Source organism: Neodiprion lecontei, chromosome 7 (genome assembly GCF_021901455.1).
Source record: "Neodiprion lecontei isolate iyNeoLeco1 chromosome 7, iyNeoLeco1.1, whole genome shotgun sequence".
Lineage (NCBI taxonomy): Eukaryota > Metazoa > Arthropoda > Insecta > Hymenoptera > Diprionidae > Neodiprion > Neodiprion lecontei.
Genome location: NC_060266.1, coordinates 18,550,714 through 18,575,893, shown reverse-complemented (window position 1 = coordinate 18,575,893; position 25,180 = coordinate 18,550,714). Strand labels below are relative to the sequence as shown.

The window sequence follows — 25,180 nt, the reverse complement described above, 5'->3', positions numbered from 1 at the left end:
AAAAATTAATTTTTTTGTTCTTCACGAGTGCTTTGATTTGACATAAAAAAAAAAAATCAGTTACTTTTCGACCCTTTACACGAAAAGACTGCACTTCTACCGTGTAATAGAAATGAATTTAAGTGAATTCCGAATAACCAAAATTGAAATTTTTTCCAGTACACATTCTACTGTAATCTTTATCTTGTAGGAAGGACACGTTGATTACATTTTTCATAGTCATTTCAAAAAATCATCCTCAAAGAAATTTCATCGAAATTTCCCTGTAATCATTTTGAAGGTTGTAATGATGAAACCCTTTCCCACATTATGTTGATATCTTATCTCTTGTTAGTTGAATTTACTCGGATTCTTGTCACATTCATTCATTATCATTCGTGTAAAAAATATTGTTGACAATTTTTTTAAGAGGTTTCTCCGTTTTTTACCGAATCCACAAAGAGAGGAGATTATCAATTCGTCACATGATACGTTTTTTTTTTAACGCCTGTTCGCGTTTAAACCCTTAACGGATGGACCGATTTTGTTGATTACTTTTTTATCTGAAAGAGCTTCATCGCTGGTGGTCCCACGAATTTTCAAAATGATACTGGTCCATTAATAACCAGTTTTAGAAAGTTCAAATTTCCATCCCACCATAATTTTATGGATAATTTTTACTAACAATTAGAAAAACAAAAAATGAAATAGAAAAGAAAGGAAGTTGAAGGACTATTATTTTATTTGGTGCTGAAATAGCTGACTTGTCGGTAAGTCACAGAATCATACGTTTTTCCTTTGCCGAAACTTTAAACGTGACCACCTCGAGACATTTTTTTTTGTTTGCAATAATTTGAAAATCGGTTTAGACGATTACTCAAAAACTGTTTTACCGATCAAGCTCATATTTGGCGCACGTTTTTATGATACTTATGTCTAATCGATGAACCTAAGATCGAAAAAAAATTATCGAAATAAACATGATTTTCGCTGGGTCAAAGTTTCAAATTTTTTCCAAAACAATTAACTTTTTTGTTCTACAGTCTCCCCTTTAGCCAATATTATTATTTTTCCAATATTATTGGTTCATCAAGTCACTACATGCACATAATAATCAATTTTTTGCACAGACCGTTTCAAATAATAATCCTAGGAGGTGGTGAAGTGTACAGGTTATATATCCGCCATTATTCACTTTTCTCAAGCGAGAAAAATCGTTTTGAAAACTAGAATTATCTAATAAAAAGTGCCTACGACCCTGAAAAGATGTATACATTCCTTGACCTTTAAAAAAAAATCATGAAATTCAACAAAGATTTGGCGTTTTATTGGGAGTGACCGCCTTAATTGCCAACTTGAGCTTTATACACTTTATGGATATGTATGCAAATCTTTGCCGATAACATCTGAGCATGGTAAGCCAAATTCTTGAGACTTGTTATTACGTCTAATTTCTTAACGATCGGTATCGACTTACGTTTACAAGTATTTGGTATACTACCTCACTTACGAATGAGTTATTCTCGAGGGGAAATACAACGGTGAAAAAAATGTTGTATTCAGAGTATAGATTGAAATTACACAAAGACGTAGATCAGCGTTAGAGATTTTGAGCAAATTTACCGATTTCTAGATATTTTATAAAATATCATCCCGGTATTTTAAAATGGTTCCTGTGTTGCTTTTTGAAAATTTTTCGTCTTAATATTGAAAATGAAGCTCTGAATTGAGGAAAGCTTACGAATTGCGGAGCCCAATTTTTACGTACATCGTGAATTTAATAAGCCAATAGAAAGAAGGACTAATGCACGTAGCGGGGCGAATTAAAAGAGAACCTAAATCCGTAGAAAAAGTTTCAAAGCTCCGTAGTAAATCTATATTACGATACAAAATTGAGGGGGTTAAAGAAAAAAAGGTGTGAGTAACAAATTTGATAAATCCGAGCTAAGCCTGGATTCGTAAAATTAAAAAACTGCCCTCTTTCAGAATAATAATCTTCGTTTGTGCCAGTTTGTGGGGAACCATAGTTACGATTAAAAACAGTTGCATTTGAACTCTTAAACAAACTTTAGTTATAATTCAAATTACGAGAGGATAGGAAATAATTTAATAAAAGTTCTCTTATTATCAACTATTACAACTAATTATATCGAATACTTCAAGTGAATTTATAAAAATCGGGCAACATAATTTCGTCGTTTCGACTACCTCAATGACAGAGAATCGTGACAAAAGAAACTTGTTGAGAAAATCTTACGAGCCTAAAATCCCCAGGAATCGCTTATATTGTTCGTGATCAAAAAATAAATTTCTTTCCAGAGAACACGTTTCAAAAAATATTTCAAACGAGGTTCGAGTTTTATTTCACGTTCACACGGTCACTTTTTAAAATTTGACTAAACGCAATTTTAATCTTGATGCGTAAAATTTATGTAAATTGTACAAAGATCCAGCAACAAAACGAGGTATACATTGAAATTCCAATCTGTAAATTTTTTGCTCTGCGAATTCCTTGCGAAAAAAAAAAATAAATAAAAATAAAAAACAAGGAAGGGAAAGAATAAAATATGAGTGAATTTTATGCGTTGAACGGCAAACAAACGTTTGTTAACACCGCAATTTTGCCATCCCCGAAACGGTTAAGTGAACTTATAGAGGTAATTATCCCGCTCGAGTGTCCCTGATGTTTACGGTAAATGGAAGAGAACACGCCTCGCTAGAAGTCATGCTCGTTCACCTCTGGTAGGCAATTTTCCGCATGATGTATCGCCAATATCGCATTAGGCCTCTAGTTACGCGTATGTAGCCGGGACATTTTATGTCCATCCGGTTAACCTCGACCCTGATCTCTTGGAATTTGTCTCATGTTTCTGTTTCTCCCCAGGATTAATCACTATGTAAATATGGCGCATAGAGATTACGATTACAAAGATCACGAGCCGGTTGAAGGGATTGAAATTTAGTCAGAGAGATCGCAAAGATATCAAAGCACAATTTCGTAGATTAAAATGAATGCAAGGGATTTGAAAGGTTTTAAAATTCATAAAGATTGTGACAAGTTTGCAAGGATTACAACGGATTACATTTATCACAAAATGTCTGTAAATATTGTAAGGGGTTGGAAAGTAAAAAAAATATTACCAGGACCTTGGGAATTGCAAAGATGACGTGAAAAATGAAAATGTATTACAGAAGATTACAAGGGATTGGAAAGGTTGTGAAAATCATAAAAATTACAAGAATTTCGAGGATCGCAACGATAACGTGAAGCTAGTGAAGAAATTGCGAGGGATTGCAACAAATTGCAAAGATGGCGTGTAGAATACAAAGCGATTGTAGAAAATTACAAGAGATTACAAGGGATTACAAAGGCTACGTATAATTACATAATAAAGTTGCAGGGATTTTAAACGTTACAAATTAAGATAACATGAAAAATATTTACATATTTTTGAAAATTACAAGTGATTACAATGGATTACGAAGATTACAAGGGATACCAGAGATAAGGGAAGAAAATTCTCTCATGTGTTTCTCCATGTTGGTTTTTTTTATGGATCTGTTTTCTGTACGTAAATTGTTCAACCCAGCACCGAGAAGAGAATATTGTTAGGTATATATTTATAATTTCTGTCATATAAATTAAACCTAATTATCGAGCGTTAGTCGATTACGTGTAAAATGGCTCACTTTCAACTTATTCTAATCTGACATCGGTAAATTTATTCCTACAATTTGACACCCAGCTTTCTGATGTACGATTAAAAATATTTCAATTAAATTCGATTATACGATTTCTACGGCAGCCCGTGAGTAAATAATTTTTATGTGGAAGAATCATCGACTTTAACAATTAGCAAGAAAAAAAAAAAAAAAATATGTGCTTGTAAAGTAAAATAACTTTTATCAACATAACCTATGAGATGTAAGCTCTGAAAAACTTTTCCCGTTTTCAATCGACAATTATGTTTTTTTTTTTATCTTCGTATAATTCTTTACTGGCTGATAAAGAAATAATGCATTAAAATTTGACAGAAAATCTGTGTATAATTAAATTTTCAAGTTGATATTCAACATAAAATTTTGGTTTCAATTGAAGTCGGAGTTGTAAAGTAGGCATAATTATTACGTCAATATAGCAGCAAAAACAAAAAAAAATTATTGTGAAATTGACGGTTCTCAGTGGTATAATAAATAAACGAATACACATACATGTGTGAATATATGTGAACAGATAATTTATGCGTTTATACTCACGTGGGCGTATTTCACCATAAGTAGGAGATTTTTTTGAGCGAAATCTTTTTTCAGTGCCAAAATAACGTCGGGATTGTTCATTTTAACAGGTGATCACTTTTCACGGAGTGTGGTGTGAAAAATCATGCAGTGTTACGGTGTTCCAGTGTGTGACGACAAGCTCTTTAAGATACCGCGACTTCCTTTCAACTGAGATAATTCCTGCTATGCAGTGATTCTTGCATGTATGTGACATGAAAATGGGTATCAATCGACAGGCATCCTGTACGCAGGCATACAGCACGCAAATATGCGTATCGAATGAAGTGTATGTGGAAGAAAAATTATCATTTCATCGAAGACAAACTATATTGCTGATACATATGTATGAAATTTGAAAGACGCATCATTTCGCGTAGTAGCGCTTTATCGGCAGAATTTCACGCGAAGTTAGTCAGAAACTTATCAGGCTGAACGACTGACTGCGCAGGCGCAGCATGGCTAAATTCTATTGGTCGTCGAAACCAGGGGAGCCAACTTAATCTAAACGAGTCCATAAGGTGTTTAAATTATTCGTTATAACGAGTCGTAGTAATCATCAGTCATCAGTCTGTTGACGATAAAAATTTTCCAAGCCTTTTCGAACTGCTATATCAACTATTTGAGATCTACATGGCTCGAAAAAATTCGCATCACCTACGTAACCTAGTTAAATCTTGAGGTGGCCCACCTGCAAGAAAAGATGATAAAACTCGAGCATTCAATTTGTACTTCAGACGAGCTTTGAAACTGAAGTCAATGAATTTAAATATCAGAAAGCAACATCTCCACAACATAGCAAACATTTATATAAGCCACATATTTCAATTTATTAATTAAGCCGGGTATTAATTTATTTTAGAGTAATATTTTACGATGCTTGTATAATTTTTTACTTCCTAAAAAATGTATTGTTAATCCAATTTTGATAAATTCTGGCTGATTTCGTTCGATAAATTTTTTTTAAAATCATGATAACTTTGAAATAGAAATTAGGTAAATAAATACCTCGAAACTTTAACAATACAGTCATCTATATGTAAGAAATTATTGTTGACACATGATATTATTCTGGAATTGCATTGGGATTCATTTGAAGTTTTTGACAATCAATTCTTTTTGAAATATTTTACCTAGTGAATCCGAATTTCACTTTTGGAACTCAAATGTTTGATCTTTATCCTTTGCTTTATAGAACCGTACGTACTAAAAAAGGTTTGTCAACTTGATGAAGTGTTGCGGTTTGTTAATTTGATTAAATATCGTTTCGCTTGGCGCGGTAAAAATAACAATGTGCGTTTTCTTTTTTTGCGGGCTGTCTTTTTTGCCATTTTCGTAACGACGCCGGTCGTCTTCTTATATCGATATCAAAGGCTGCGTCGCTGATCGCATCGATAATTCAAATTGATTGATTGAGGTTCAGACGAGGTTCTGACAATGACGGAGGTTGCCTCTTGCGGTGGTACTTTACACACCGTATGTATAGGTATATACAGCTGTTTAGCATCGGGATCGGCGAACTTCTAGAAGCTAATACATAAGCTCGCTGCACGGCTTGTCTTATCACTTACAAAATTATCCGTCGTCACTCGCCGCAGCTTGCGGTAAATTTATGGCAGCGTCATTCCCTCGCGATATTATGCATGCCCGTCGAAATTACAATACAAGAGCCATAGCCGTGAGCAAAATTATTTAAGAAATGCCGGACTTGTCGTCCACCCCCTTCAATTTGGCTGATTTTTCATGGGCATGTTACCCACCCAGAGAGTAGTGAAAAGCCAAAATATTAGCACCAAAGCGCAAAAATTTATTGGCTGAGCCAGAGCCACTTTTCATTTTTTTTTTTTTCTTGAATTTGGGTATTTTTCCTACTAAGTGGGTGAAAATCGGTCTCCTAGTGTGAGATTGACCAAGGAATACGAATATGGCCACAGATTTTGACCTAGGGCAAAGGCCTAAGGAAATATTGGCCAAAAAAGTCCCAAATCATGGGGAAATGATAGAAATTTTGTTTTTTTTTTTTGACCAACCGAAGCAGCCATTTTGTAGAGAAAGAACCAACGAATCCAATGAGCACAGAGATCCAGATTTTTAGAAGGAACCTAGGTGAATTTTTATGGTAAAATATCGATGTATTCACGACATATGAGCAGAAAACTGAACATCGAATGTATGCATATTTTTTCACCCAAATTGAGGTTGTGCACTACCGAGTAGTACAACTATGAGAAAAAATCAGATTTTTTGGGCAGGATAAGTAGTAATTACAAAAATGTTGAAAAATTACAATACAATACATCATTTTTTGAGAATTTTCGAAATGTTGAAACAGGCTGAACAAAATTAACGAAAATAAAATCGAATATTTCCTCATTTATTGAGGGAACCAAGTGAACGAAATTCTATAATTTTGGATCATCTAATAGCTTCTATCTTTCTTATCTCTTCTTTTTTTGTGATCTATTCCAATTTTACAGTACACGGCGTATTATGAAACGTTTCGGTTGATTTTTCTATTAATAATAATTAATCTGTGAATCGTATTACAGCGAAAGTTATAACACTTGGGACACTGAGTATCCCATAAGTGCAAAAAGTATTTCATGTAATCACGATTGGCGGACTTTTGTGTACATTCTGCATAATATGAATTTATTTCTTTATAATTTTTTTTTGTTTTTGGTTGCACATTTTCCTGCAACTGCTGCTACGGAATATCTGCGGAGCGAATGAATCACGTTCAATTTTTACACAATGTACACCAACGGAAATATAAACGACGAGGGTGATATGAATCTTAATATTTTCGTAGTTATAGGTTTGTCTTTATTGATTCCTGTGTATATACGAGGCGTTTCGGAATAAACGGCGTAGTACGTTCGGTTGCCTACCACCGAGCGGAACAAATATCGGTAATACAGACCTACTGAGTTATCGGTACGTGGAGCGTTTAATGTCCTCGCGAGTTGATTCCATCTGCTCGTCTTGCCAAGTTATCTGGATTTGGCCGAGCAGTTGTTTCGTTGCTTACAACCGTAGACATAGCGCATGGATTACGCATTCGGGTCGAAAATCGCTCGGTCGGTAAAAAAAAAAAAAAAAACAGAAATGTACGAGGCCAATATCTGTTTCTTTCTAATCAGAAACGTGACTCTCATATTAAGCGCTCCTAGCGTGACATTTTTTTTCAACAAAGGATAGAAGAAAGACATTAATTTTTCAGTACGGAGGATATATTATTCTCATTATATCTATCTTATCAAACGACAGTTTCTTTCCTTTGTTCATTGTATCAATTAGATATTTATGTAAATGTATTTGAATACAAGAATTTAACCTCAGGTTATCCATGCACTATGTCTTAGATGTTTACAAAAGATGCTGAAGGGTTTAGTGATCGGGTAACGGAGTTACGTTAAGGTCATGTAGTACTACTACCCTTACCGACCGAGCAAAATCAACCTTTTTCTTGGTATATTAATATAATTCCCTTACGTTCGTTTGTTTATTTGATGCAGGAATAAAAAGGGTGAGTTTGCTCGGTCGGTAAGTTTAGGAGTACTGCGTGACCTTAAAGTGATTAAATGCAACATACCGCGGCGTTTACTCGAAAACACTCTGTATCTGCATAGACGTATATGCATATGGGCTATTCCGCGTCAACCGGATCAGTCATCTCTCAGATATTTTTTTAATTTGACATGTGGATTGTGTAGGGGGAGTTAGATTTTTGTGCCAAAGCGAGAATCTCGTAATGCAAAATTCGATTTTTTATTAACAATAACAAATTAGACTCCCATTTTTTTCAAAAATTCATAACTTTGGCAAAAAATTAAATACAAAATATTTTTTTTCTTCAAATTACGCGAAAAACTCCATAGAATTAAAAAAAAAATACGAAATGGTAAAAAAAAGTTGTTATCAATTGTTTATTTAACAATTAATTTTTCAAAGATTTTTAAAACAGTGACTGACACGATCAAAAAATTTTTTTAAAATTCTGACATGTTCCTTGAACTTTACTACAACCTGTGAATTAATTCCAGAGGGGTGTTTTTTTTCGTTTTTGAGTAAAAAATCATTAAAGGTGTCGATGCGCATGAAATTGCGGCGCGCCGAGTCTCTACGTAACGGTGGGCGGCCGGTTGCCGTCCACCGCTACCCCGCGGTGGCGTCGCAGCGTTATTTTAGAGTCATTTTCACAATGTAGGACATGATTGAAGAATCTGAAAAAAATACTGTACCTTCACAAGGCCTGCTCAAAGCGATAAGTGAAGTTTCAGGAATGTGTTTTTCACCGTTTTTTTATTACAGAGATTCAAAATAACGGTTACACACCATGAGAGTGCACATAAATGATAATAATTACATAACTTGCTACTTATTTTGAAATAAAAACACATTCCTGAAACTTCACTTATCGCTTTGAGCAGGCCTTGTGAAGGTACAGTATTTTTTCAGATTCTTCAATCATGTCCTACATTGTGAAAATGACTCTAAAATAACGCCGCGACGCCACCGCGGGGTAGCGGTGGACGGCAACCGGCCGCCCGCCGTTACGTAGAGACTCGGCGCGCCGCAATTTCATGCGCATCGACACCTTTAATGATTTTTTACTCAAAAACGAAAAAAAACACCCCTCTGGAATTAATTCACAGGTTGTAGTGAAGTTCAAAGAATATGTCAGAATTTAAAAAAAATTTTTTGATCGTGTCAGTCACTGTTTTAAAAATCTTTGAAAAATTAATTGTTAAATAAACAATTGATAAAAACTTTTTTTTACCATTTCGTATTTTTTATTAAATTCTATGGAGCTTTCCGCGTAATTTGAAAAAAAGAAATATATTGTATTTAATTTTTTGCCAAAGTTATGAATTTTTGAAAAAAATGGGAGTCTAATTTGTTATTGTTAATAAAAAATCGAATTTTGCATTATGAGATTCGCGCTTTGGCACAAAAATCTAACTCCCCCTACACAATCCACATGTCAAATTAAAAAAATATCTGAGAGATGACTGATCCGGTTGACGCGGAATAGCCCATATATGTATAAGAAAGAAAATAGCGCAGAGTAAAATATTTCATACGTATAACTCGTTGGATATCTGCATTTACAAAAGGAATAAATACGTATTTGTATAGTATGTATATACATGTATTATATGTATAACGTATACGCTGCGTTTCGTTTGGCAAACTCGAATACGTCGAGCTTGCTGTGCGAAGCTGAAGAAATACAGAACGGGGAAAAAAGGAAGAAAAATAAACCCGAGTCCTGCTGAAAAAGAGATCAACAAGGCGGCCTGGCGCAGAGAGAGAAAAAGAAGGAAAAGCTTCTTCGTGAGGATGCACAGTGGGAAAAAGAGACAAATATAAAGTCGCAAGGAGGGAAATTTTCCGCAGCTTCTGTAGTGAAACGAATGAAACTGAAAATGAAAAGGAAAAAGGAACAGACAGCGGCGAAGCTAAACTTTTCGAATCATTGAAATAAAGGCTAAAACTTTTCTACGCACTTCTTCAGATTTAACACGCGACGCAAAGTTGAATCAAGTAAAATAGAAACATGGAACTGTTATTTATGGGGAAATTTTTGTTAACTAGGCCACTTGTTGCAAAATGTTTTCGGAAGTTTTCCAATATTTTTTCTCGTATCGAAACTGTTTGGATATTTCTTGCTCATTCCTGTAAAGAACAGTCGGAGACTCCCACTTTTTGGTAAAATTTGTATATCTTGACCACCATATAATTCGTACCGAAAAAGAAAAATTATAAGTAACTTTCGATGTAGTTTTGACCGTAATTTTATTTACACCTATAATTCAATCAATTTTAATACAGCTTTGATTTTCCTGGAAATTATAACAATTTTTCCTCATATGATACAAAAATTGTGATCCAGGAGTAAAAGAAATTAATCAGTTTTTCCACTCGTACGTAATATTCTTATTTACTCACTTGCGTTCGTCAAGATCGCAAATAAATCCTGAATAATAAAGCGATCTAGGAAATTAAACGAAGCAAATTCCTTCTGCAATGTTCATTAAAAGATTGAAAAACTTCTGCTGGTCGAAGAAGACAAAATACCGGAAAGTATTTTTTTATGATTCTGCTGATGTGTTTACAGAAATTCTAAAAAAAAGTAGTAAACGAATATTCGAAAAATGGTTTGAGTCTAGTTTAGGATTTTCTATTATACCATGTGTAAGTAATACGAGAAAAATACTGACGATATACGTCAGAGTTTCGTGAAAATTCAGGGTAAGATTTGAATGAAAACTTCTTTTTAAAACTTATTGAAACTTTCAGTCGATTGCCGAGGTAGCATATCACAATTTTTTTTGTTACCTTATCTCGCCCTCTCTCTTTTGTTAAATTTTTTTTTCAATAATGTGAAACTTTTCAAGACAGATCCGTTGTTTCCGGATTACGCAGCCAGGGGCGGAAAATGCGTGGTGACAGTTTCTTGATTAAAAGATACTTGATCCCACCAAGCGGTCTTAATTAATTAGCGAAAGTCCAATTAGGAAGGCGAGTGAAAGGCACACTTTAAGCTCTGGCAGCTAATTGGCCCTGGCGGGGGAATTCCGACGATTTTTAGTCGCAATTAAGAGTGTATTCACTTTTTTGCTACCGTCTTTGATCCTAGAGATTCTTTCCTCTTGTTTTAGTATCAACTTTCGAATCGGTTTTTTTTTTTTAGATTTCTCTGGAATACTGTGGGACGCAGCCAATGCCAAAAGTACGTGAATTGAGCAGCTGAGCAAAATGATAAATAAACAAATGAATGCCAAACCCAGCAATTTTTAAAGTAGGGAAAAACAAAATATTTAAAAAATTCGTTGCGTAATTCTGTAAATAACAGATCGGCGTACGAAAAAAATAATCATTCAAAACTTGATAAAAACAGGTCGAACAAACATTTTTTCCAGAATTTTCAGAGGATTTCATAGGAATTCAGGCAAAAAACACGGAAAAATATTTGATTTCTAATTTGTACGTTCTTCAAACGTAAGTTTATTTTGAACTATTTACTTTGATGAACTATTATTTTGAATCTCGGAATCACGATTTCCAGAGTATGAGATTTTTTCAGTTAAGAATCGAGCACCCTGTAGAAGGTGTGGATGTGCCGACGTCGTATATATTGCACACAGATAGCTGCCTTGCGGTTTTGGCAGGCTTCGCTTTGAAACGAACTCTAAGATTGAAATTGAAGCCCGTAAACATTTATTCGACGTAGATTCGCGCCGGTCGAACCGCGACTGCCAGGGAAATGAATTTTTGGATTAGTGATATTCTCTTCGAGGGGGTTGAAACGAGAGACGAGACGCGGAATTCGAGGTGTGATTTACTGAGAAAAAATTGACAACATGATTACACGCTTCATGATAACTTACATTTTTTAAAGTGATTATTATACAAGAGAATACTCGACAAATAATTTTACCATGAATTAAGTGATTTCTCACGATTTCTGAAATTTCACGATATGTCTCATGATTTCCAAGACTTCGTATGATTTCTTAAGATGATAAAGATATTTCTATAATCCTAAATAATTTCTCACGCCTATCAATGATTACTAACGCAGAATTTTGTCTTGATATTAGTGATTTCAGTGTGATTTCGGAAATTCAGAAATCATTTCGAATGATATTACTGACACTATGATTACATGACTCATGAAAACTTACATTTTTGAAAGTGATTATTATACAAGAGAATACTCGACAAATAATTTTACTATGATTAAGTGATTTCTCAAGATTTCCGAGATTTCATAAGATGTCTCATGATTTCTAAGATTTCATGTCATTTCTTAAGATCACAAATAGATTTCTATAATCCTAAATAATTTCTCTTGCCTATCAATGATTACTAACGCAGAATTTTGTCTTGATATTAGTGATTTCAGTGTGATTCCGGAAATTCAGAAATCATTTCGAATGATATTACTGACACTTTGATTACATGACTCATGAAAACTTGCATTTTTTAAAGTGATTATTATACAAGAGAATACTCGACAAATAATTTTACCATGAATTAAGTGATTTCTCACGATTTCCGAAATTTCACGATATGTCTCATGATTTCCAAGACTTCGTATGATTTCTTAAGATGACAAAGATATTTCTATAATCCTAAATAATTTCTCACGCCTATCAATGATTACTAACGCAGAATTTTGTCTTGATATTAGTGATTTCAGTGTGATTCCGGAAATTCAGAAATCATTTCGAATGATATTACTGACACTATGATTACATGACTCATGAAAACTTACATTTTTGAAAGTGATTATTATACAAGAGAATACTCGACAAATAATTTTACCATGATTAAGTGATTTCTCACGATTTCCGAAATTTCACGATATGTCTCATGATTTCCAAGACTTCGTATGATTTCTTAAGATGACAAAGATATTTCTATAATCCTAAATAATTTCTCACGCCTATCAATGATTACTAACGCAGAATTTTGTCTTGATATTAGTGATTTCAGTGTGATTCCGGAAATTCAGAAATCATTTCGAATGATATTACTGACACTATGATTACATGACTCATGAAAACTTACATTTTTGAAAGTGATTATTATACAAGAGAATACTCGACAAATAATTTTACCATGATTAAGTGATTTCTCACGATTTCCGAAATTTCACGATATGTCTCATGATTTCCAAGACTTCGTATGATTTCTTAAGATGACAAAGATATTTCTATAATCCTAAATAATTTCTCACGCCTATCAATGATTACTAACGCAGAATTTTGTCTTGATATTAGTGATTTCAGTGTGATTCCGGAAATTCAGAAATCATTTCGAATGATATTACTGACACTATGATTACATGACTCATGAAAACTTACATTTTTGAAAGTGATTATTATACAAGAGAATACTCGACAAATAATTTTACTATGATTAAGTGATTTCTCAAGATTTCCGAGATTTCATAAGATGTCTCATGATTTCTAAGATTTCATGTCATTTCTTAAGATCACAAATAGATTTCTATAATCCTAAATAATTTCTCTTGCCTATCAATGATTACTAACGCAGAATTTTGTCTTGATATTAGTGATTTCAGTGTGATTCCGGAAATTCAGAAATCATTTCGAATGATATTACTGACACTTTGATTACATGACTCATGAAAACTTGCATTTTTTAAAGTGATTATTATACAAGAGAATACTCGACAAATAATTTTACCATGAATTAAGTGATTTCTCACGATTTCCGAAATTTCACGATATGTCTCATGATTTCCAAGACTTCGTATGATTTCTTAAGATGACAAAGATATTTCTATAATCCTAAATAATTTCTCACGCCTATCAATGATTACTAACGCAGAATTTTGTCTTGATATTAGTGATTTCAGTGTGATTCCGGAAATTCAGAAATCATTTCGAATGATATTACTGACACTATGATTACATGACTCATGAAAACTGACATTTTTGAAAGTGATTATTATACAAGAGAATACTCGACAAATAATTTTACCATGATTAAGTGATTTCTCACGATTTCCGAAATTTCACGATATGTCTCATGATTTCCAAGACTTCGTATGATTTCTTAAGATGACAAAGATATTTCTATAATCCTAAATAATTTCTCACGCCTATCAATGATTACTAACGCAGAATTTTGTCTTGATATTAGTGATTTCAGTGTGATTCCGGAAATTCAGAAATCATTTCGAATGATATTACTGACACTATGATTACATGACTCATGAAAACTTACATTTTTGAAAGTGATTATTATACAAGAGAATACTCGACAAATAATTTTACCATGATTAAGTGATTTCTCACGATTTCCGAAATTTCACGATATGTCTCATGATTTCCAAGACTTCGTATGATTTCTTAAGATGATAAAGATATTTCTATAATCCTAAATAATTTCTCACGCCTATCAATGATTACTAACGCAGAATTTTGTCTTGATATTAGTGATTTCAGTGTGATTTCGGAAATTCAGAAATCATTTCGAATGATATTACTGACACTATGATTACATGACTCATGAAAAATTACATTTTGTAGAGTGATTATTATACAAGAGAATACTCGACAAATAATTTTACTATGATTAAGTGATTTCTCAAGATTTCCGAGATTTCATAAGATGTCTCATGATTTCTAAGATTTCATGTCATTTCTTAAGATCACAAATAGATTTCTATAATCCTAAATAATTTCTCTTGCCTATCAATGATTACTAACGCAGAATTTTGTCTTGATATTAGTGATTTCAGTGTGATTCCGGAAATTCAGAAATCATTTCGAATGATATTACTGACACTTTGATTACATGACTCATGAAAACTTGCATTTTTTAAAGTGATTATTATACAAGAGAATACTCGACAAATAATTTTACCATGAATTAAGTGATTTCTCACGATTTCCGAAATTTCACGATATGTCTCATGATTTCCAAGACTTCGTATGATTTCTTAAGATGACAAAGATATTTCTATAATCCTAAATAATTTCTCACGCCTATCAATGATTACTAACGCAGAATTTTGTCTTGATATTAGTGATTTCAGTGTGATTCCGGAAATTCAGAAATCATTTCGAATGATATTACTGACACTATGATTACATGACTCATGAAAACTTACATTTTTGAAAGTGATTATTATACAAGAGAATACTCGACAAATAATTTTACCATGATTAAGTGATTTCTCACGATTTCCGAAATTTCACGATATGTCTCATGATTTCCAAGACTTCGTATGATTTCTTAAGATGACAAAGATATTTCTATAATCCTAAATAATTTCTCACGCCTATCAATGATTACTAACGCAGAATTTTGTCTTGATATTAGTGATTTCAGTGTGATTCCGGAAATTCAGAAATCATTTCGAATGATATTACTGACACTATGATTACATGACTCATGAAAACTTACATTTTTGAAAGTGATTATTATACAAGAGAATACTCGACAAATAATTTTACCATGATTAAGTGATTTCTCACGATTTCTGAGATTTCACAATATGTCTCATGATTTCTAAGATTTCATGTCATTTCTTAAGATCACAAATAGATTTCTGTAATCTTAAATAATTCCTCATGGCTACCAATGATTAGTAACGCAGAATTTTACCTTGACATTACTGATTTCAGTGTAATTTCGGAACTTGAGGAGTCATTTCGAATAATGTTACTGACACCATGATTCCTCGAGTGAAACACCACTCGGCAGAAATTCTCCTTTACTCCCTGAGTCCAGGATCCACTCAAGAATGAATGTGACCCACAGTCAGTCTCAAAACTTATAGAAGGACAAAGAATAGCTTTAAAATCTGCAGCAGTGTTATTTGTATGAACGATGATAAATGCGAATGAAAAAATTTGATATGCAATAGAAATCCTGAATCTGAGAAAATTCTAACAACACGATTAACTGAGAAATCAACAATTTCAAAGAAGTTTCCGTATGAAATTGAATAGATGCGATTTGATCTAATCGAATCCATAAATCATACATGATTAGACGTATTTAATTCTAATTATATCGACAAATTATAAGTGGTTATACAAGATAAAATATTAGATTAGATAGACAAAATTTGAACCTAATAAGATGTAATTATGTACCTAATTCTAAGTAGATCAAATCGTATCCATTCATTTTTTCTAAGGGGTTTGCGATTCGAACTTTCAAAATCATTAAACTCTGATGTTTTTGGTCCAATTGTAATGATCTCTCGGCTTATTTTGTTCGCCAAAGAGATCTCAGAGTGAATAAAGCTAGATTTGTGTGTACGACAGATGTCGATTCGTATAAAATTTCTGGAGGATTCTTTTTTGGGGTTTTTTTTTTTTGTTCACCTAACTTTTGTTTCTGACTGTGGGTCCCGTTCGTCCTTAATTTGGCTGTATACCTTGCGCCCTTACGCCCTCGATCGCATGGGACACCACGGCGTTAGTCGTCGGATCGATCTTCGGCAATCCGCCTAATTGACACGTCTGCGGTGAGATTTTTATGGTGGAGGTATGCGTAGAATACGGATGTCGAAATTTCGCTTTGTTTGGTAGGAATTTTCGGGGCGGAGTTGAAATTCCGAATTTAAAAATTTCCGCTAAAGCGCTAAATTCCAAATTTTCTGGTGGCGAAAGTTAAAGTAAAGAAATCTAACTTTTACGAAACATCAAAGTTTCGAATAGTCCGAAATCCGACGTCCAAAGTTCCGAAAGTGCAAAGTTCTCGAAGGGCAAAATGCCGAAAGGGCGTAACTGAAGTATCCAACTTCCGAATAATCGAAGATTTTCACAGCTTTGAATTTCTGGCTCGAAGAAATTTCACCAATTTCATTTCTCTTTGTTTTGGATTTTCGATATTTTTACGTTCGGAATCCTGGTCATTCGGATTTTCGGTACTTCTGATTTTTTACACCCACTCGTTGAGTAAACTATGCTGCGTGAGCACATTTTGATTCTCGGAGTTTTATTCCATCGAAACTTTATTTTTCAGAATTTTTCCCTATCGTAACTTGAATTTTCGGAATCTTGCACAAATTTCAGAACTTTGAGCCATCGATTTTTCGAACATTCGAAACTTTTTTGTTTCGCAAAAGTTTGATTTCTCTAGTTCAAGTTTCGCGACCAAATAATTCGGAATTAAGCGTTTTCGGAAATTCACCTCCGCTCCAAATTTTCACCACTAAACTATACGCCGGGAAAATTAAGTCTTGGGAAATGAAAAAACCAGAAGGTTCGGATAGTAATAACAATAACAATGAAAAATAAAAAAAAAAAAAAAAAAATACGCCCTTTTAAGCGTAATCCAAAATGTGAAAGCTGGGTATGGGGCATTCCATGGCAATGACTCGAGAACTGCTCATTAACCTTGTTAACACTATCGATAAGTTGCAGTGTTTTTGAAACGAGCATGTAAGAATTTAAACAAAAAATTCCATTATGCAATTAGATTTCAAATTAAAAAAAATCTTTTTTCTTTGCTTTCGAATTCAATTTCCAAAGCACTTTTTACTTCTGGGATTGTTTGATCTTCTGCATGAAGTTCGATCTAGTTGATTAATAATCATTGCAGAATAAATTGAGAATAAAATGATACAAGTTTGAACGGACCAATTCTTCTTCAAATTTTCTAATCATGCTAATTCTACTGCGAAAAACAAAGACAGAAAAAAGAAAGGGTGAAGCATGTATTTTCTATTCGCATGCGTAGATTTCTGGGTATAATTATTCGGGCGGAACTGTTGGTTTTGCGAAACGGAACGACGGAACTCTACTCTACTTTTGTAAGAATAAATCCACTTATTTATTAGATCAAAATTCGCGGTGCAGGAGCTTGGAAAGCGTGGGGGTTGATGATATAATCTTTTCAAGTGGGTCGCTGCGCTTTGTGGGAATGGAAACGTGAGCTGCATGAACTGAGTGCGAAAAAAAAGGAATGGAACGGGGACGAAGGAACAAGAAAGAAAAATCGAAAAAAAAAAGAAATAAACGAACAATGCTCGGCATAGTTTTACCGCACCTACAGATTATTATACTCTACATTATATTACAGTCCGTGAAATATGAGGAAGTCTGTCTGTTTAGAACATTTGCAGTTGTCGTATGATAACAAATTTTTCAATATAAAATACGACGCAGGGTTTGTTTTATATTTGTAAATGATATTTCGAAAAATCTCAATGTTGACGATAAATTTTTGGGTGCAAAATAAATTTTCTCAAAGTTTTTCACCGCTTTGCGACAATAGATTACAAGTTATGTGAATGTATTTGATTTAATTTGCAAGAATTACCAATTTATACGAAATATGAAAATTTTAATATTCTTAAGACCTTTTGTTTTACGTTAAATCAAAAGTCACTTTAATGTTTGAAGAATACTGCGATATTACCTTTTTTCACTCACCCAACTTTTGTTTTTCATTATTAACTGTATTTCACTGATACTTCTCGAGCTTATTTCTTTGCGGATCATTTATCGCAACTGTCGTACAGTTTGGAAGCAAGAAAAGTCATACAAGAAGGTGAGAATGTGTGTGTTTTATGACACTAAAGGTGCAATAAACTGTAAAGTGGAAACCAAAAGTACGAGACTTCGTTTGCGCAGAGAGAAAAATTTTCTGTAACCGTTAAATAGCGCGTAGCGTGAAAAGTTCCGTTTCGTATCACGGAATTTCCACGCGAGAGAATAAAAGTAAATTCATCCCATGTTTCCTCCTTCCTTTATTTCACTCACGGTGGTTGCTTTCTTCCTTTTTTTCTTTTCGTAACTTTATCCTTACGTCAAATTTGGCGACATACAAGAGCCGGGAATATTGTCCCATGATAAGGTGGTCTTCGAGAGTTCTTTAAAATATCGCGAAAAATGATAAAGGACCCTCTTACTTCTCAAGTTAATATTTAACCCGGCATTCGTTCGGCTTTCCGGAATGAAAGAAATATGCACGACGTAGTCTGTGGGATGTACGCGTTTTCGCCCTTGACGTCGACGAGGGTATGTAATCTCCCGAAATTTACGAGTACGACGTTTGTTCTGTTATACGCGTGTTAACAGGTAGCGTGCAAACCTACAAGCAGGCTTTCATGAAAAAGTTGTGCAAACATGGCATGCTGGGAAAACGGGAGAAGAATGGGAAAAAACATACACGAATACAAAAAGGGATGATGCGAGTAGGTTCTTTTTTTTTTCTCTTATACGTGTTTGAATTGTGCGAGATAAAATATTTCCAAACATTTGAAGAAGAATTTTCGAAACATTTTACAAACACTTGTAATTCGGCTGTAATAATTTTTTGGAGCATCGTCGGATTCGAAAGAAAAATTACAGATCGGCGCTATTTTCCAATCGCAAGATCTGGGAATTGAAAAAATTTTTCACGAACCCGACAGAGAAACATCAAACTTTTTTGATCGATATGAAATCAACGTGATATGCATGAATAGTGCCCGGATAAATATGTATTTAAAATTACAAAATATGTACGTATGATATTTAGATTTAAAAACTAACGTATGGAAAAGAATATGGAAAATAGAAACTGCAGTTTCTGGCTCCGGGCGTCATATTTTGTGTATAAAACCAAATAAGGAATCCGGGCTATAGATTACTGACGAGTTATCGATAAAACATGAAGAGTGAAACCCGTCCAGGAATGTTTTATGTGAGAGATAAAAATTTTGAGAATTTTTGGGGAATTTTTAGACCGTTCAAGCAATGTTTTAGTTGATAAAAAAAATAATTAAAAGTGCTAAAAATATAGAAAGAAGAATGAAGGCCCATCGTGGGACTGGTCATGAAATGCTTGGAAGAAAATACAGTTTTTGTGAATTTTAACCCTGAAACGGTAACGGGGGGTGAAAAAACACCCGACGTGATTTAAAATACGATGTAACCGAAAGAAGGAATTTACAAGTTTCGGGCGTTTTTTTCACCCCCAGTTATCGGAATTGGTAAAAAAAAAAATAACGTTACCGTTCTAAGTTAAAAAAGGTCCTTTTCAAAATCACTCTTAATATTTATAAATAATTAACGGATCGAACAAAAAATACAAAACAATTCAGGGTACTGTATCAGAGTTGGGTTAATTGCAGAAAAGTTTTTGAACGAAATCAAAAATGGCGAGGTTCAAGACGTTGGTTGGATTCGCGTGGAATTCCCCGTGTAAAATTCGATCCGAGACTCAAGTTTTACGGTTAAATTTTCGTTTCCTTTGGAATTGGAATTCACAATGTAAATTCGTCGAAGATGAGAGTTTTTCCGAGATTGGCCTACCTTGTGAGGATCCAAGGGCGGGGGAGCCGCGGATGGTCGATGATGGACAGACGCGACCCATCCTAAGCTGCTGCTTCGACGAGTGGCCATTGCCAACGACCATTATCACAGTGGTACCTTTCAGTGTTAAGAGTTTCTCCGTTGTCCCGTGGCTTTCGGATCACGAGGCACCAGCCACCAAAGCTCAGTGCCTGTAACCAAAAAGCATGAGCAGAGATTAACGACAAGACGAACTGAAGGAAACACTCACGTTATGAGGAGCAATAATCCCTGCAGGAAAAAGACCACGAGACATGCCACGGAATAATTATAGCAGGGTTTGTGGGAAAGGGTATCTGATTGCTTGTTTTTGGGAGATTTTTTTATTTTCTCGGAAAGCGAACTACAACATTTCATGGTAATTACACGCTGCCGTATATGGGCAGAAAATGATGCTGAGGGGTTAATTTGATTACGGTTACAAATATCGTAATTTGATCACAGATAATACAGAGCTTGGGAGAAGATCAGAAAAATTACAAAAAGATTACGCAGTTTGACAAATGATTACAAAGAAGATTACAAAACCAATATTTAGAATGTCGCAGGAATGTCCGGGATTGAAAGAAGGTCATGAAGAATGCAAGGGGATAAATATATAAGATTACATGAATTCGTAATGGATTACATGAGATTATAGGAGAATGCCAGGGTTACAGGGATTCCAATGATTACCAAGGATTTCAAGGATCTCGAAGATAACGTGAAGAGTGAATAGGGATTACCAAAGATTTCAAAGAATTACAATGGATTGAAAATATTGCAGGGATCTCGTTGGTTGAAAAGATCGTGACCATTTCAAAGATCGCAAAAGTAACATGAAGATTGCAAAGGTTATCAGATTTTCAAGGATTACGAATATCGCATGTACAATACAAAGGGATAATAATAGATTACAAAAAATTACAAAAATCACCAGTAATTGCAATGATGACAAGGGTTTCAAGGACTATAAACGAAAACATAAGGATTGAAAAAAAATTACAAACGATTACAACGGATTAGAAAAATTACATAAGATACGGATCGTATGTACCTAAACTCTACCGACAATGATTTCCTCTTCACACGGAACTGTGATTGACATTTTCGGAATTTCTGCTATTTTATAAAATACAAAAAAAATGATTCTTCTGTTTTTCATAAACTTTTCTGTTTCATTTCCATCCACGAACGAAGAATTAAGCACCAATCAACAATTGATCACAATCCACTTTCGAAAACTTACGTACACTGGGCTCAAAGATTTTACAAAATTCACTGATTTCAAAACAAGTTCAAAACACTTCCAATATTTTACTAGATTTTGTATTCAACTTCACGAGATGCGGTGGGACTTCATAAGATTTTGTCATTATTCCATTTCCGAACATTCCGCGATAGAATTCGTAATTGGTAATGTTTCAAGGATTTAACGAGTCTTGATAAAATTTCTTGTAAGACTTAGAGAGACTTCACAAAACTTCGATAACAAGTTGAAAAAGAGTTGATAGAATTTTATGGTAATTCGCGATGACGTTAATTTGTAATGGAATCGGCCGTGTTCCTGAAATTCGCTCGAACGCAAAAATCAAATAAAAAAAAAAACCAAAAAAAATATTGAAGGAATAAAAAAAACTTAACAAGTGTTGCAATATCAAAAAATAGAGCCATACATGGTATTTTCGAGAGATTACCGTGGGTTAAAGTGGCGGGTGAAAAACTAATAGACAATGACAGTTTATTGAACAAGCGATGCTGATAACGAGAAAAAAGCTTTCACCTCCGCAATTCGGACTAAGCGGGTGTAATAAGCTTGATATTCTAATTTAAAGTTTCCGTGGAATGCCGGGAATTTTAGTTACGTAATCGTTGTTTATCCAAGTGATTTGTATCACGTGGTCGTTGCGAACAGCTGAGCAGGTGGCACGAGCGTGGCTCAACAACTGCCTAAAAATTAAATAAATTTCAAAGTCCTACGTATTCCGTGCAACCTTAAAATTTGGGACGAATCTTGTCGAAAATTCCGCGTTGAATAATGGACCCGTTGTTGAAGGGGGCTTTTTTCACGGAGGCTGGAATTATTTATTTTATTCCAACGAGTAGACATTCGAAACAGTATGATAGTACTAAATATAGGTGATAAAAAAATAGTGATATCCATTTTGAAATGTAAATTCAGATTCGTGATCAATGATTTAAAAGCCCTCAGGTATCATATAACATGAAAATATGACGATTTTTTTGTTTTTATCCACTCTAATAGATCCACCATTATAAATTTTGCAAGTCTGACCATGGATTCGTTATCGGTTTTCCAAAACATTTCCGCCTATCAAATTCTACCGAAGTCTGAATATTTTTAGATTTTTTTTTTACCACATTGGATTTACCATTTTGGATTTCCCAAATCTGACCTCAGATTCGTGATCAGCCGCTTCGCAAACCTTCGCGCACCAAATTTCATAAAAAATACGAATGTCTTTATTTATTTTTCTTCAAGCCCATTGAATACGCCAAATTCAGATTTTGCAAATATGACTTTAGATTCGTGATTAGCGACCGGAAAGACCTTACGTTACTAATTTTCATTGAAATCCATCCATGCATTCTGAAGATATGACAATTTTTATAAAATTTCTTGGAATGCCGTTGTTTAAATGATTCGAAAAGTACTAAACCGATCAAAGCCAAAATCTAATAAGTTCTAAGTTTGGAAAAGCTTCGTCGACTGAATTTAAAATCATGGAAATCCGGTAACTCGTTCTCGAGATATCGTCGAATGAAAAAATTGATTGCACACGCAGACAGACGTCCAACCGAAAATGGTCGTAGGTGATTCTCTACGTCTCGAAACGTTGAGATCTAGTTTTCACTCAAATTTTCATTTTTGGGTTGATAACAATAACTTCCGTGTTCCTCTGAAAACAGAGAAACGGAAAGTGAAAAATAAAGTAGTCCGTACCCGAGATCGCGAGAATGGTTAAGAATGGTCAGGTCCACAATGGCAGACACGTACAACGCTGGATGAGCTGTTGCTGAGTAATAAATTTGATTCTCTCGGCACAGTGGCGGTAATTCCGCAGAGAGAAATGACGTAGCACTTGGTCTTTATTACAGGCCCGCTAAACTGCCGGCGGCACGAGGAATAGGTTACTTATGTGGGGGTAGGTTGTGTACGTCGGCAGCTGTACGAATGGCAATATAAACCGAACCAACAACATGCACAAAACCTGAGCACGGGTATAACTATACGGCACAAGTCACAAGGCACAAGGCGAGCATGGATATATACCATGAGAGCCTCGTGGTTCTGGCATACGGTCGATACTTTACGGTCCGAATGGTACACAAAGCAAGGAGTTGTTAAAAAGGCACAATTCCACCGTGCACGGGTCGCCGGATTCCTACAACCCTCAATAAGTCAGGCCAACGTCATTTGACAAATATCCTTATCCCAGTTTGGGGATAAAACTGAAGCTAGCAGCCAGAGTTAGCAGCCAAACGTGTTCAACTTTTTGGAAATGATAAATGCAGCTCAGTTTTATCTTCGTAATTTTATCAGATTATTGGGGGTTCAACATATTTCACAAGTAATTGTGATTTTTGGACTTCATTACCTTGTATTCGAATGAACATTCCAACGTTTAGCTGCCAATTCTGGCTGCTGGCTTCAGTCTCGAAGTCTAGGATACCGTGGTCTTTGAAAGGGTCATTTATGAATTTCGACTGACTCACCCCCAAAATCAGTTCCAAATAGTTAAAAAATGATTCCTTGGTTTCGAAAAAAATTTTAATCCAACTCTAATTCGTGCCCACAAGAAGATGGATTTGCTCGTTTAACCCTTGCAGATGCACGCAACGAATTTCGATGATATTTGGTATGGCGAGGGTTTTTTTTGGTCGTTGGTTACGAATCTCAACTCAAAATTTGACGGTTCAAAATCACGAATCCGACATGGTGGACCAAAATACAGTTTTAAAGGTCGCTGATTGCGAATCTGAACGCAAAATTATAAAATTCAAAATGGCCCATCCAGCATCGTAGACCGAAAACCCAAGTCACTTGATGTTGCCACAGAAAAGAGCGACGCACCGTTGAAATTTGAACCTTGTCCGTTCGTTTATTTGCATATTTAATATAGAAAGAAAAAGAGTGAGTTTGCTCGGTCGGTAAACGTAGGAGTACCAAGTGACCTTAAAGTAAAAAAAAAGCGAGCCAACCGATATTATTTTGCCTATTGATTGGTGTAAGTAAGCAAAATGAAATTCAATTTCTTTTTCCTTGATTGCACCGCTGAAGAAAACTGTTGGTTTCATTGGAATATGGCGGTGGAACGAATTTATGAGAAGAAATACAAGTAACGAAGTGCAACGGCTGATAGGGCGTAACTCCTATGCCTCACAATTTCCGCCACGCACTTTAGATCGGCAGTAAAGTTTACAGTTCAACGACACGCGAGAAACTGAGGGCCGAGCTTCCCCCAACCTGTCATCGAATGGCGGGTCGAGCTTTTCGCCATGCAGCCTCGCAGTGAAAGCAAACTTACCGTTTTGCACCCTCGACGATCAGACGAAGACGACGGAACATTTCACACAATTTTATTCCTTCCTTTTACGGCTTACTCCAGTTACTACAAGTGCCAAGGGCTGCATGGGATGGCTCGTCGGTTCGAAAACGTATTGCGAGAAAAAAGGTGGCGAAAAAAAGTTTGATAAAGTATTACTCTGTAAAATTTTGTGGGGTGAAAACCGAATCATTTTGGTAGAAGTGAAATTTTGCTTTTGAGAGTGCTCTCAATTTTCTTGAATAAAATCTCACTCATTTGCAAAACATTCGGAGAAAAAGTTTATAGAATTATAAAGCTTTCCACATTTTCCTGGGTAAAATCTTATTTTCGTCAGAGTGCCTCCGCTCTTATTCCAAAAGAGTGACATTTCAACCCAACAAATCTAGAGAACGTTGAAAATAACTTAGTTACATTCAAACAAGCACTAATTACTCAAAGTAGTCCTAAAATTAGACCGTTTGAAATGAAATTGTAAGTTGAAGGAATTTGGATGACTGTAATATTATTTGCAACAACGAAACATCGATGCGAAAT

At 34.7% G+C, this 25,180-nt stretch overlaps 2 protein-coding genes across 2 annotated transcripts in view; both read right to left on the bottom strand.

Moving 5' to 3' along the window:
* The window catches only part of LOC107219815, a 32,749-nt gene extending 28,350 nt beyond the window's left edge, over positions 1-4,399 (bottom strand). Inside the window, exon 1 of the mRNA XM_046744606.1 lies at positions 4,237-4,399. Coding sequence (XP_046600562.1) covers positions 4,237-4,317 — 81 coding nt within the window. The 5' untranslated portion in view covers positions 4,318-4,399. The remainder of the gene's footprint in view (positions 1-4,236) is intronic.
* LOC107219808 overlaps positions 1-25,180 on the bottom strand; it is a 115,777-nt gene that overhangs the window by 11,898 nt on the left and 78,699 nt on the right. Inside the window, exon 14 of the mRNA XM_046744603.1 lies at positions 20,058-20,248. Within this exon, the coding sequence (XP_046600559.1) occupies positions 20,120-20,248 (129 nt within the window). The 3' untranslated portion in view covers positions 20,058-20,119. The remainder of the gene's footprint in view (positions 1-20,057; positions 20,249-25,180) is intronic.